This window comes from Hyalella azteca, unplaced genomic scaffold, assembly GCF_000764305.2.
Source record: "Hyalella azteca isolate HAZT.00-mixed unplaced genomic scaffold, Hazt_2.0.2 contig9689, whole genome shotgun sequence".
Classification (NCBI taxonomy): domain Eukaryota; kingdom Metazoa; phylum Arthropoda; class Malacostraca; order Amphipoda; family Hyalellidae; genus Hyalella; species Hyalella azteca.
In genome coordinates this window covers 81,408-95,657 of record NW_025939751.1, presented here as the reverse complement: position 1 = coordinate 95,657, position 14,250 = coordinate 81,408, and the positions used below count along the sequence as shown (strand labels likewise).

The following is a 14,250-nucleotide window of genomic DNA, read 5'->3' as shown; positions in this document are numbered from 1 at the left end:
GCTTTGGAAAGTTTTAAGTCATTTCCAGCCATCGTTCCTAAGTAATGCAGGTGAAGACATTTTAAGGCGGAATGTTTATTTAAAGCAGAGCAAAAATACGAATGACATTTTCGTGCCTATCTATCTCCAAAAATACTGTTTTGGAGTAGATTTTATGTAATTTGACTGTTATCATCTCTTTTATTACAATGCGGCAACATTGACAGTTCACAGTTCTTGCTAATTTATCCAGTGCAACAACGATGGCTGGTGAGGGTGGACGTGTTGACGATTTCTTTAGGTATCTGAATGGTTTCCTGGCGAATATTCGCCCAGATGACCCTTTGCCTGTCCGTGCCCCCAGCTACAAAGTGACAGAAGTAGAAATAGATGGTCAAATTCTAGATATTGTTCATCGTTATCTCAATGAAAAGTGAGTCATGTTGATTATTAGCACCTCTCGCCTTGACGCCTTATCAGCAAACGAAAATACAGGGTTGGAGGCATTTACTAATTTTTCCCATTAGCTAATTCAATATGTAGTAGGCCTATTTTTAAAAATTGAATAGTGTATTTGAAAAAAAAATTACATTATTAGAGATTTAGAGTCAATATCAAGAATGGGATACCTAGGTATCTGGATTCTGGAGTTAATAATTCTTGACTCTTGAGTCTATTCATGTTAATAGCCTATTTGGTTTTTACTCTATTAGGTACTAGGTACCTATTACTAGTATTAGGTATTATTCTAATATAGTTTTGAGTTATGACTATCTTTTACTTTTGCAATGTGTGAAATTCACACATTGCACACATTAATGACACATATATTCATAATTCACACTGTGAATTAAGACTACCTATAATAGGCTATATCAGTATATGATGTCCAATTATAGGCTATATGATGTCCTATATCATCATCATGTCCAATTCAGGCAATTGTCTCTATTAATTTATGTACTACTCTTGAATATTTTTTGTTGCTTCAAACAAATTATCATTTAATTTATGAATTATTTTGGTTATTATTTATCTAGAAAATTGTTTGTATTAGAATTCAATTTGCAAAGTTATGTAATAATTATTTGATTTTTGTTTGCTTAGGTTTCACTCTATAACTTCAAAGGTTTTCTGTTAATTAAATCAATCTCAAATTTCTGTATTATTATTATGGCCAATCTTGAATATTGCATGTAAAATTAAAACAAAAATTGTGGGAGTACTGTATATAATATAAGGTATGCATTGTCCTACACTCCACAGCAGGATTGAGAAAGTTACACAATTGGAAAAAGGTAAAGATTTCACATTTCATGCAAGTTGTGCCACTTTATAATAATTATCTAAAAAAATCAGATCAGTACTCACTGCAATGAGTGACAGAGCGCATATTTTCTCATCCCTCCATGACGTGAACTTTGTGAAGTTATGGACGGACTGACATGACGAGCACAATAGCACCTTTTTTTCCATTAATGAGAAAATGTGCTAAAAATTACTCATCTAACAAAAATTGTGCAGCTTCAAAAATTGGGAGTAAGCTCCAGAGATGACAGAATCCTTTCATGGACAATTTTCAGATATTATAGGTGAAAATGGGCTGTTTTTCGTGTTTTTCACTGAAGAAATTGGGAAAATGACAAAGAACAAGTAAAAATTGGCCAGATTTTATGGGTGTTGTTGTCTGACTCATGGGAGGCTTCTGATCGATTTTGTAGCAAGGACAAATACTGCTGTCAGTGATTTTAGTGTCATTGATACTAACAGATCAATAAAGAGATAAATTTTGGAAATTGCTCTCGAAAACATGACTTTTTACTTAATTTTTTTGAGTTAAATTAGGTAAAGGCACTGGGTTGGAAGAGACATTCACATTATTTGTGCCTAAAATATTGGTTTAGAAATGAATTTTGATAATGGGACCTGATCAACACCTGAAAATTCTGCTAAAATGTAAATTTCCTTAAACATGGTGCAAGGGCCACAGTCCAGCCAGACTGAAGTCTTCCATTTTGTTGATTTACTAGCTAAGAGTTGCCTATAGCATCCTAATTCAAACTGAAATATTTTGATTACAAACCTATGAAGCTAAGTAATGATGCTTAGTAGTAACCAATAAATTTTTATGATGTTATTGTATTTTCTGGTGTCAATTGCACTGTAGGACCTCAAAAAGCAGTATTTAACCAATAATTTAGCCACACACAACTTGAATATGATGCTTTCAACCATTATGTCTCTGTTCTCAATGCCACTTGTTTCTGTTGTCCAATTATTGTGTTTCGAAAAGTCATATTGAAGTATCAAAAGTAATGCTGCTTGGTGCCTTCCTGTTAGCGAATTGCGTTTTGGAAGTGTCAGATAACGCTGCTTGGCTCCCTCCTGTTAGCGAAATGCATTTTGGAAGTGTCAGATAACGCTGCTTGGCTCCCTCTTGTTAGTGAATTGCGTTTTGGAAGTGTTAGATAACGCTGCTTGCTCTCTCCTGTTAGCGAATTGCGTTTTGGAAGTGTCAGATAACGCTGCTCGGCTCCCTCCTGTTACCGAATTGCGTTTTGGAAGTGTTAGATAACGCTGCTTGGCTCCCTTCTGTTACCGAATTGCGTTTTGGAAGTGTTAGATAACGCTGCTTGGCTCCCTTCTGTTACCGAATTGCGTTTTGTAAGCATCATGTTACGCTGCTCCGCGCCCTCGTTAGCGAAAGCCTGGATGCCGCGTATATACGTACAAAGCGCGCGCCTGAGAATGTGCAGCCACTCGTGCGTAATATTTTCCAGCCGCCGTTAACTAACTACTGCGTGTTAAGCTGCAGCTGTTACAATTTTGATGTTTACGAGCTCTTTAGTTTGTGTGCCTATGATGACTTAGGTAACAATAAAAGCCTTGTAAGCGTTCTACAGTTACACGAAAATTTATTTGTTGTGAATTCTTACCTAATTGTCGTTGTGGGAGCCGTATGGTATCTTTATATGATTACCTTTAGGACGCTTCGTGTGTAGTGACGAGCTATTAATATGGTTTAAATTATGGAAAGAAGGCAGTATTTTGTTATTTTTTTGTTGTGTGTATGTTGATTACAACCGACCTGAAGATGTCACCGTTATTCTCTGCAGTCTAATTACCTTTGTCTCGTTACTTTCAGCGCTATCATATTCCTGATAAGAACTCGAACGAGATGCTTTGTAATGATCCCTGGTACTGCATAGCAAAGGTCAACTGGAGATTCGTGCAATGACAATTGTTTTCAGAGCTCGCGTCTTGCGTAACAACGACTCTATTATTACTCTGAATTTATCTTGATAAATATTGGTCAAGTTTTCTGATGGACGGTTAATAAAGTTAGTAGGCAGTTTGTTCACAATTCAAATCAAATCGTTGTATTTAGATATGAATATTTATTGTGTAATTGTGGTTTTAGATGTTGAATTTTTGCATCACAATATAATAGCCGGCAAGCGTCTTTATGCTGAATCATCTCGTGAAGCAGTTTACCTAAGGTGAAGCACCGCGAAGGCTCTGTAGCTTCTTGAATACGTTGGTCGTGCCGGTGCAAGTTTTTATGTTTTTATCCAGTAACTTTTCCACAACTTGACACACTACCGATTTCTTCCTGAAGCAGTTATGACCCTGATAAATTGTCCATTAAGGAATGAGTATGATGACAAATTGTTTGCATATGAGAAGAAATGGGCGAACAGGCCTTGTAACAGGTTGAACATATTACTGTTATATAAGAAGGGAAATAAATGCTGTCAGTTGTTCGCTATTTGCGTTTGTCTTGGTGTTACAGCATAAGCAGTATCCTCTGTCGGTCATTAGCTATATGTGGACCGCGTATTTTAAAACGGTAGTCATCATTCCTTTTTGCTCCCTATAACGTGCGGGAGTTTGGTATTGCCTCGTGTGCATTAACCTATGATTCTATCCTGCTGCATTCAGAAGTAGAAGCTGTGTTTACATGGACACGCCTTGCGTTTTTTCTGCTGTATGGATTTCAAGGAACGTCCTAACCTGGGCAAATTACATGGCACTCCTATACTGCTTTAATCGGCGGGCGTGTACAATTTTTGTACAGTTTGATGGGCGGAAGTGCCTATAAGTTATATCCTTGTACTAAACACCCCTGCTTATATTTTAGATGGTTTTTATAAGTGCCTGTCGTTAGGGTATGATGAAGTACGGAGTTGTATTGCTCGTCAAGGGTGATTTTCCTACACAGTTGTGACGTTGATTTTAGTTTGAACTGTTCGTCGTACTTTGCTTTAAAGTGCGATTTTGATCTCGTTGAAAGATTAACGCCAGCACTGCTTGGAATGATATAGGTTTGCGACAGAAACTGTTATTTTTAAATTGCTTTGTGGTCAAAAAGATAGGACACTAAGCTGTGGTTGCATATAATAACTGAGCCGAATCAGAGAACAGATAATATTAATTTATTTAGCCAGTGAAGCAGGCGATGTGTAGGGGTATCTACTGATACCAAACTTTCTTATCCTTCATTACCTCACTGTTGCAGCTTCCTCATTCTTTCTTCATTATATTGACTATTTTTTCATTATGGTAATTTTACTGCGAAAAATTGACTTAGTAATTTTTATTGTGGGATTCATTTGCTTTCTTGATCTCTGAATAATGAAATGGTGAAGGCTCGCACACTCATACCCTAAAAATACGAGTAGGTGAATAACTTGCACGTTTTACTGCGAAAACTACAATATCATAATGTTTATTCTAGACATATTTTTTGATTTTTAGTGAATCCTGTCATAATTTCAATCTTTTTCCAGTAGTTAGTCGTATAAAATCAGTTTCTCGTTAGATTTATTTGAATTTCCGTAATTCCTTTCATTTTAATACAGTTTCCACTTTCCAGTAGTTAACCGTGTAACCTGTGATACCGGTAATCGCTGCTCAACAGTGGATACTCTAGGAGCAGAATTCGAATAATAAATTTTAATTCAAATATTACATTCGAATTCGAATAATAAATTCGAAATCGAATTTGAATATTAAATTCGAATTCAAATATTAAATTCGAATTTGAACACTAAATTCGAATTTGAATATTAAATTCGTATTCAAATATTAAATTCGTATTCAAATATTAAATTTGAATTCGAATATTAAAATCGAATTCAAATATTGAATTCGAATATTAAAATCGAATTCGAATTCAAATATTAAATTCGAATTCGAATACTAAATTCTAATTCGAATATTGAATTCGAATTCAAATAGTAAATTCGAATTAAATTATTAAATTCTAATTCGATTATTAAATTCGAATTCGAATATTAAATTCGAATTCGAATGTTCAATTCCAATTCGAATGTTCAATTCGAATGTTCAATTCGAATTTGAATACTATATTCGAATGTTAAATTCGAATATTAAATTTGAATTCGAATTCTTAGTCTTGAATGCTCGGCCAGGCGTGGTCTACGTAGTTTCAACTGTTGAGGGAAATATCATGAATTATATTCGTTTTTTTTATTTCAACCGAAAAGCGATCTGGTCAAGATTAGGTACTAGTATTTTCTCTTTATATCCTGATAAATACTAACCATCAAATTTTGTATAATGTGCTATATTAGAATAAATTGTGTGAAAAAAATTGTTAGATGCTGATGAAATAAAGTATGAACTTATTTGCAAGATAAAAACGATATTCCCTCAATCGCATGAAATGAGGAGCTTGTTGACTGCCGACCGTATACGGCCCAAATTTATGCCGCCACAAATCCTTCGAAAATTCCCAATAGGGTTTCCTGAAGTCAATCCAACACTTCAGCCTGCTTGATTATACGATGTGCTGCTTGCCAGGCCCACTCGCGTGCCCTGCCTCGCCTCGGAAATACTAAACCAATTCGAACGTTTCGATGGAGCTTGTTGACTGCCGACCGTATACGGCCCAAATTTACGCCGACACAAATCCTTCGAAAATTCCCAATAGGGTTTCTTGAAGTCAATCCAACACTTGAGCCTGCTCAATTATAAGATATCATGTAGCACCTCATGCAGCCTGCTCAAATATAAGACTCGCTGCTTGCCAGGCCCACTCGCACGCCCTGCCTCGCCTCGGAAATACTAAACCAATTCGAACGTTTCGATGACTATAGTCGCCCGTAACCGCTCTTCTTGATATTAACACTTCGTGGAACCCAATAATTAATAGGTACTGATATCTGAAATGCAATTGATAATACGAATAGTGAGTTAAAAACTAAAATTATTAACAACTGAACGCACAATCTAGAGCTTCGTTGTGACTGATGATTATTATTACGATCGCAATAATGCCATCTTGCCGAATGACATGAACATTAGCCCCGAGTTGCCCCATGAGACTTACGATGATCATTTTATGGACATAGTTAATTAAACTATTAATTTATCCGCACAGTAAAGAATGGGCTAACTCCCAATTAAGCAAAAACAGCTCCATGTCTAATGTTGGGATCAATCGTCCGTGGCGGTGATGGCTCACTATATAGCTCAGGTAGTAATATCATCAGTGATAAGAGGCTTGACTTGCGGCAGCAGTAGCGGGTAAATATAGATATCTGATAGGAATAATATTGGAGTGGTGATGAAGCGTTTGCAATTAAGGTGGCCAAGTTTGACGTGATGCTGTTTCTTGTGTTGCGTATGGTGCTGTGAAGCTCTCCTCACTGATGCAATTGAGCTCATTAGGAAGTGCTAGACATCAAGTGTTTTGGCCGTGCTGCAATTGCCGACAGTGAAGGAGCTTTCACTTTCGTCACGTAAATGGAGGACTGAGCCACTGCGTCGGTCTTTGAAAACCGACGAACTGGCGGTTTTTTTGCTTGCATTCGCTTTTGATGAGCTCTTATTTTTGCTTTCGTGGCTCATAGAAAAGTGTCCTTTAAGAAGTTTTCGGCGAACGAGAGTAGTAACCCTATATTAGCGTACTATTTGTAGCTTCTCTGTTTTGGAGTTGTATCGCAGTATCGATCAAATTTAGTATCTACTGCTTTTTAATCGGACCCACTTCTTACATTGCACCAAGCGGCTAGCCAGGCTCACTTACCTCACATACAATGTGAAATCTACGACACAGTTCGTTAACTCTTAAAGAGAAATATCCAGAACTCCAACTATGCATATTATTTACTGCAGATTTTGTGTTCTACTCCCACGCTCTCGTATGTTTATGATTTCTTGCGTTTACACTGTTGGTGCAGTTTTGTTGCATCAGCTGTAAAATTGTTGACTTAGTGTGCCGTGTTGCAACGTCATATGCTGCGACCCACACTCAGAGACACTTCGGATCTCAACTCGTTCCGTGAAGCAAGTATGGCTCTTGCCCCAATATAAAGGACAAGCTGCATATATAAATCATCTCGTGATGGGTCTATCCAGAGATGAATTTAGCCTTGGAGATGAAATTTCTGTCGACGGATCATTAGATTATTTTGAGGACATTCCTTCACCATGAAGCCGAACGCAATTCATGCCGCTTTTAATTGTCTGCGTCTAGGGACAGCCAAGTATAATTCACGAGCACTCAATATGACTTAATATGATGATGACCTCAAGTATGACACTAACGCTTCAGTATAATTAAAGCCTTTGAATCACCTGGCTCTTTCTTGCTGTTTGCCTAGCGCATCCCGTGTGGTGTTTCACGACTTGACCGTTTTAGCTAATTGAAGCTCTCATTGAGGAACGATGCTGCTCATAATTTCGCCCTCTAAGTTGTGATACGAAAACAATATGTGTATGACTGGGCAAATAATTTTGTTCAAATATGGTTCAGCAGCGTTCAATATGACGCCTAAGAAATCAGGTGCTGAATCTTACGTGCTTATGAACGACTTCGACAATTAGGCGGATTTGCCAACTACCAAGTGTAACACTGCACAATTCTTATATCAGCGTGTTATTTATCACAATGGCCTCGAATTGAATGTGAAAATATAAGCTTAAATGAAATTGCTTGCTGGCTATTCTTCTATCATCGTCCATTACTAATCTTTGCTCCCTGTAACTGCACGGTGTTTATGATGTTTACAGATGCTAGTCTAAACTATATAATTAATATACATTTCCTTGCCTATAGCCATTCCAGTTTTTCACAAAGTTTTTCTAGGAAATTGTCGGCGACACCTTTCTCTTTGGTTTTTCCGCCTCGTCGCATTCGATTGACAGCCACGTGATGTTCTTTCCTCTTAATAGATGCCGCTAAATTGTGTGGCTTAAATTTTCCTGTTTAAAATGATAATTTTTTATATTGTGAGGTTCCAAGTGTTAATCTGGCCTTCAGCATGAGCATGATCTGCTTGGTGTCAGCGGGTTTCACCTGGACCAATTAACGGAGCTTACTTCGATTATTTTCTAATCAATCGGGCAGAAATTCGCGTCAACGCGTTGTGTAGCTCGGAAACGGTCCAGTGGGCCTATACTTTTCAAAAAAAGTTAAGAGATCGTAAGTTAATTAGCCTATCTTTGACGGCCTTTGATCAAAATCCACCAATCATAGACAAGAAAATAGAGCGTAAGTACTTACGTTCACTTAGCGAGTTTTGAAAGTATGGCCCCAGTTAGTTGAGGCTGATGCTGAGTTGGGCAGGTGATATACTGGCCGTGCCGCTCTGTCAATACAAGGAAGTTGGCCCCTGCGAGAGGCACTGTTTAAACCAGTTAATTGTTTGCGATGTGTCTGCTGCACGGATGCCCACTTGATTGCAAGCAAGCTCCAACCTTTTGTCCTGCTCTCAGGGCCTGGACATGCGAATGTTATTCATATGTTGATGTTATCTTATTTCCTTTAGAGGATCAATATGGTCAAGATTTATCCATCTGATTCTCAACTTAGAATTAGCAAGAATTATTCCACATATGGAATAATTTTAATTTATGGTTCATTCAGTTTCGAGCTTAAGGTGTAAAAAAGGGTCCAGTAATCCTGACGATTGGACTATGTCTCGGTGCAGAAGGAAAATAAATAGAAATATTTTCACGGAAATTTGTCCACCTTCGTAACCAAACAACGACAGAGTGACAGAGAGCGCATTTTCTCGTCGACGAAAACTTGAGGTCACGGACGGACGGACAGACAGACAGACGGACATGGCGAGCATAATAGTGCATTTTTCCATAAATGAGAAAATGCGCTAAAAATGAAGCTGGTCTTTTCCATGAAAATACAATAAATTCACTTGATGTTTTCTTAGCTTCAAAATTCTTTCTTACATGGCTATTCAAACAATCTTATGATAGAAGTCCAAATAACGTTTGAATGCTTTTATTAAAATTTGAATTTCTTTGCATTTGGGTACGTGACAGGCAACAAGCTTGTATGGGCCTGTTATTAAGCTGAATCATTTACATGGAATCGTCCAGTTTCCCCTTGTACAATATATTCTTGCGGCAGAAATATTCATGTTCAAAGGTGCACTTTTCGAATATGCAGCAATAATCACATGCCACATTGATTTTTACCTACCACAAAGTTGCTGCTTGTGAAGTGTGCTCGCCTTTTGTTGTGTGTGAGTCATGAACATACACAATTTAACTAGATACTGGTTTTTAATACTTTAACTAAGAACAGGTTTAGGACCTCACGTTGATAAAAAGCCTCGCGAAACAATACGCGAGGTGTAGTGGGATGAATTGATTTAGTTTTCTTATGATAAATATCATGAATATACACAATTTGAAACTATAGACTGGCTTTGGAAAAAATAAAATAGAACTGGTAGAGGACCTCATGATGATAATAAGGCTCAGACTAAAGCGTTTGTGCCAAAACGCGATGTGCATTTGGCACGACTCCGTACTGTGGGTGTGCGTGGGGAGCATGTCACTCAAAGGACAAGGTCAAGCCGTGTGTAGGATACTCGTATCAGGCCACGGGTCTGCAGCGCGACGTGTCATGTCTCCGCTGCTTCTTTGCTTCTTGTCTTGAATATCTTAAACAATAATAAGATAAATTATATAATTTCTGTTTATACCATTCGTTCAGTTTCCCTCGTAGTTTTTCTTTAAATTTATTAATTTTTCTACCATTCCCTTAAAATTTTCCCTCAACTTCTTGCGAGTACGATTTAGTTTGACAAAACACGAGGTATTTTATTCGTAGGTGCAAGTGGGGTACGGAGGCGGTGGTGCCTAATATCCCACCAGGCACCTCACGTCGAGTTAACATTGATTGCACGTTGAATTAATTTATTCGCAACGTATAGCCGCCGTCAATTGCTTGAGGGGTACGTGCCTCGTATACGTAACTCTTCATTTCCCCGAGTTTTAAATTAATACGTTAACGTAGGTATAGTTAGACACTTGTGTTGCAGGGACTGCCCGGTGTACGTCAGGCCGTAATCGTCGCCTCAAGGTCCTAAATTAAAGTGTTAACGTCTCAAGTAAGACGCTAAGCCACGTCTTGTGTTGCAGACAATGGGCCGTAAACGTCGCCTCAAGGTCCTAAATTAAAATGTTAACGTCTAATAAGACGCTAAGCCACGTCTTGTGTTGCAGGGACTGCCCGGTGTACGTCAGGTCTTACGTCGCCCACAAAGTATGGGAAGAAATGCGACAGCCCGCGCTCGCCGCTGTCGATGGAGGAGGCAGCGACGGCGGCGCTGATGAAGACGACGACTCCGATGATGACTCCGACGACCTCGTCGACGCGCCTAGCAACAACAGTGAGAGGGCACAACATTTTATGCATTTTTTCTCTTATAATTTTCATTTCTAATATTTTTACTATGTTTTAGAATTTTCGGCACAATGATGCATCTTTTTCGGTTTTGTTGAAGCCAGGAGATCTCGATTTAGTTCATGCATTCAGAGGCCGAGTTTGCTACGCCAGCTCTTCTAATTGGTTTTTATTTTGTAGGTATGAACACTTACAAATGCTGTAAGATACAAGCATAATACAAGTCACTGCCCGAACAATAATATTTTTCTGATGCATCAGCTCTCAAATGCTTCTTGTTTAACTCTTTTTTTTCTAGCATGGCACTGTTCCTGTCTCTTATACACATCTAGATGTGTATAAGAGACAGGTGTATGACTGGGCAAATAATTTTGTTCAAATATGGTTCAGCAGCGTTCAATATGACGCCTAAGAAATCAGGTGCTGAATCTTACGTGCTTATGAACGACTTCGACAATTAGGCGGATTTGCCAACTACCAAGTGTAACACTGCACAATTCTTATATCAGCGTGTTATTTATCACAATGGCCTCGAATTGAATGTGAAAATATAAGCTTAAATNATGGAGGTGTGCTGCTGGGACACGTAGGAAGTGTTGGTGTGATGAGGAGAGCTAACCGTAAAGCGGCCTTGGCACGGTTTACGGTACAGCTTTATGCTATACCCTGTATTTATAATTACTTTAGTTTGCTGCTTGAATGGGAAATAATAACCGAGTTAACCCGGCGTTGCTCGAGAATTCGCAAAAGCCTCTTTACTGAACATGAAATTATTAGCGGTTAGCGTTTCCTGTATAAACAAATGTGTAATCGATTGATGCAGTTTAGTTAAGAATGCCGATCTAAACGACAAGCAAACTGGAAACTTTATGCAGCACTTATGGGTCGTTGTACTCTGAACGATTGCGGCAAATTTGTTTGTTCGTGAACCTGGGAATTAAAAGTATGACTTCAAACGGCTGTTTTGGAGAACATGTAAGTGTTCGGTATGAGTTACATGCAAGTCTCATAGTACGGTGTGTGTTTTGCCGATAGTTACTTTTTATAAATTTTTTCGTGTAAGTGTAATTTTCTCGTTGTATTATTATTTAAATTTGAGGAAATTAGGAATTTGATGTAACTCGGGAAGTACCGTAAAGATGCTCTCGATGTTGACATTGTGTTTCCGCGATTATATTTCATCTAGTTTCAATGAGTATATCATTGTTGGATAATCAATAAAATCAATATAGAAATTATTAATATGGAAATGCTAGTGTAAAAGACGCTGTTGCGACTATAAAATGCTGTGCGCACCATCCCGTATCACCCAACAAGTGACACAACATGAGTTGTTTCTAATATTTTAAACTAATTCCTATTTCACTAGGGGGCCTCTGTACTTAGAGTGTTTTTTGTATATTCTTGTATAATTCCTGATCTTTTTGTCTAATCCTTCGATTGTTTGTATTCGCTGGCATCATTTGTTCTTCTGTGATAAAGTGTAACTCTACGTGTTTCATGCTAGCCCATTTCAGAGCTAAGTTATGGGGAAACATTTGTACCATAAATTTCTGCCTAACCTTCGTTATTCAGCTTAGACTCTTCGATTACTGGCAATAAATTCCTATTCCAGTCCTTTGATTCGAATAGCTCAAACGGCGGCTAATTTTTTTGTCGACAAAATGGTATACGGTAACCGTTTGCGTACTGACGATCATTCTCATCATAAGGCATTATTATATAACATTAGCTGCGATACGAATAGCATTCATTGACTACGAAGACAAAAGTTTATGTAGCATTCGATATTGATTAATCATGCTTCATCTTGCCTAATTTTTTCGTCCATTCTTATTTAAGAGTTGACTTGAACCTTGACTTGTTGCTCGATTTGCTCACTTGAACACGAAGACTTGACCCGAGCCTTCTAACCTAATATCCAACTCTTGACGTTTCCAAGCGTTGCTCTGTTGCTCTGTAATGAGATGAGCTAGAACATACCTAACTCATGACCTAAACACCCCGGAGTTATTATGTTAATATTTGCAATAAACTTTGGCAATTGTTGCATTAGCCTGTGAGGTTCTGTTTTGCCAAGCTTACCGATGTTTGTTCCCAACTGTCGCTTCCTCCGTCCTCTCTTTCACTACGATCACACATACGATCATCTGTTCAATTCGTTTTGATCTTAAGCCTCAATTAAAGCTGGCTTCTTCTATTCGGTAATATATTCCCTCCGCTGTATTTCTCATGTAATGTAATTGAACAAGCAACTGTCATAATCATTCTTGTAGGTTCTGCATAACATCACGCTATCTCGCTCCAGTTCATTTGCAACACATTATGAGTCATTATACCTACGCGCTGTCGGGACAGATTACTTACTGTTCCCCTCTCCCACACTTCACTAATGTACCGGGAATTTAGTTCTAACAATAGTTATTGCAATGCGTAGTGTACTATATTACTAGCCACATGCCTTATAACACGTATTTTCAAACATATTTGTTATACTAATTTGTCGTGACGTTGGACTATTTTTATGTCGTTATGTTCTTTTATACTAATTTGTCGTGATGTTGGACTACATGTATGTCGTTATGTTGTTTTGTACTAATTTGTCGTGATGTTAGACTCTGTGTATATCGTTGTTTTTTTTTACGACCAATTTGTCGTGATGTTGGACTATATGTATGTCTTTATGTTGTTTTGTACTAATTTGTCGTTATGTGACGAGTAATGATGTGATTTGGTGCGCAGTACGGCGAACCACACGCATTTTACGGCGTGTTCGACGGGCACGCAGGTTCTGACGCGGCGGTGTACGCGGCAGCGCACCTGCACCAGTACCTCATCCAGAACCCGCTGTACCACATGGACCCCGTCGCCGCCCTCAAACATGCCTTCCACTTCGCCGACACCAACTTCCTCAAGAAGGCTAAAAAAGAGGTGATTTGGGTTCAAGAAGGCTAAAAAAGAGGTGATTTGGGCTTAAGAAGGCTAAAAAAGAGGTGATTTGGGCCTGAAGAAGGCTAAAAAAGAGGTGATTTGGGCCTGAAGAAGGCTAAGAAAGAGGTGATTTGGGCTCAAGAAGGCTAAAAAAGAGGTGATTTGGGCTCCTCTGGCCTTGTCTTGAGTCGTTTAAGGTGGTCCTCTTGGCTTAAATAAACTTGTGAATTAAAGACTAAAACGAAACGAATACTTTGTTTTACAGTTTGAGAGAGTAGAAATCGCAATGAAGTCTTAACGGCATAACTAAGTTAAATTATAGAATACAAAGAGAGTAATGAAACTTGGTTTATATTTTTTCGGGTGGTAAAATGAGGTTCTTTCGCGATCTTTCTCGTTCTAAAAAACAACGAATAAGTGAATTAAAGCCTGAATTGAAATCAGAAGACTGAGCTAATTGATAAATAGCTCACATCTACCTGGTAGAGCGCTTCGAAATCATTTGAAAGTGATACGTATACTAAAATTGAATTTTTGTGAAATTTTGCACTCTCTATTTTCCGTATGATATTCATTTGCCTTTCATTATTCGCTGAAGTTAATTCATGAACAAATGCTCACAAATTGTTAATTTAAATTCAAAATCTTTGAGGTTG

General features: G+C 38.1%; 1 protein-coding gene across 1 annotated transcript; it reads left to right on the top strand.

The window, feature by feature from the left end:
• The first annotated feature begins 240 nt into the window (after positions 1-240).
• LOC108681884 (protein phosphatase 1F) lies at positions 241-13,618 on the top strand. Its single transcript, XM_018170960.2, has 3 exons — positions 241-412; positions 10,483-10,657; positions 13,406-13,618. The coding sequence occupies exons 1-3, from the start codon at positions 243-245 to the stop codon at positions 13,616-13,618; spliced, it is 558 nt and encodes a 185-aa protein (XP_018026449.1). The 5' UTR covers positions 241-242.
• The last annotated feature ends 632 nt before the right edge of the window (positions 13,619-14,250 follow it).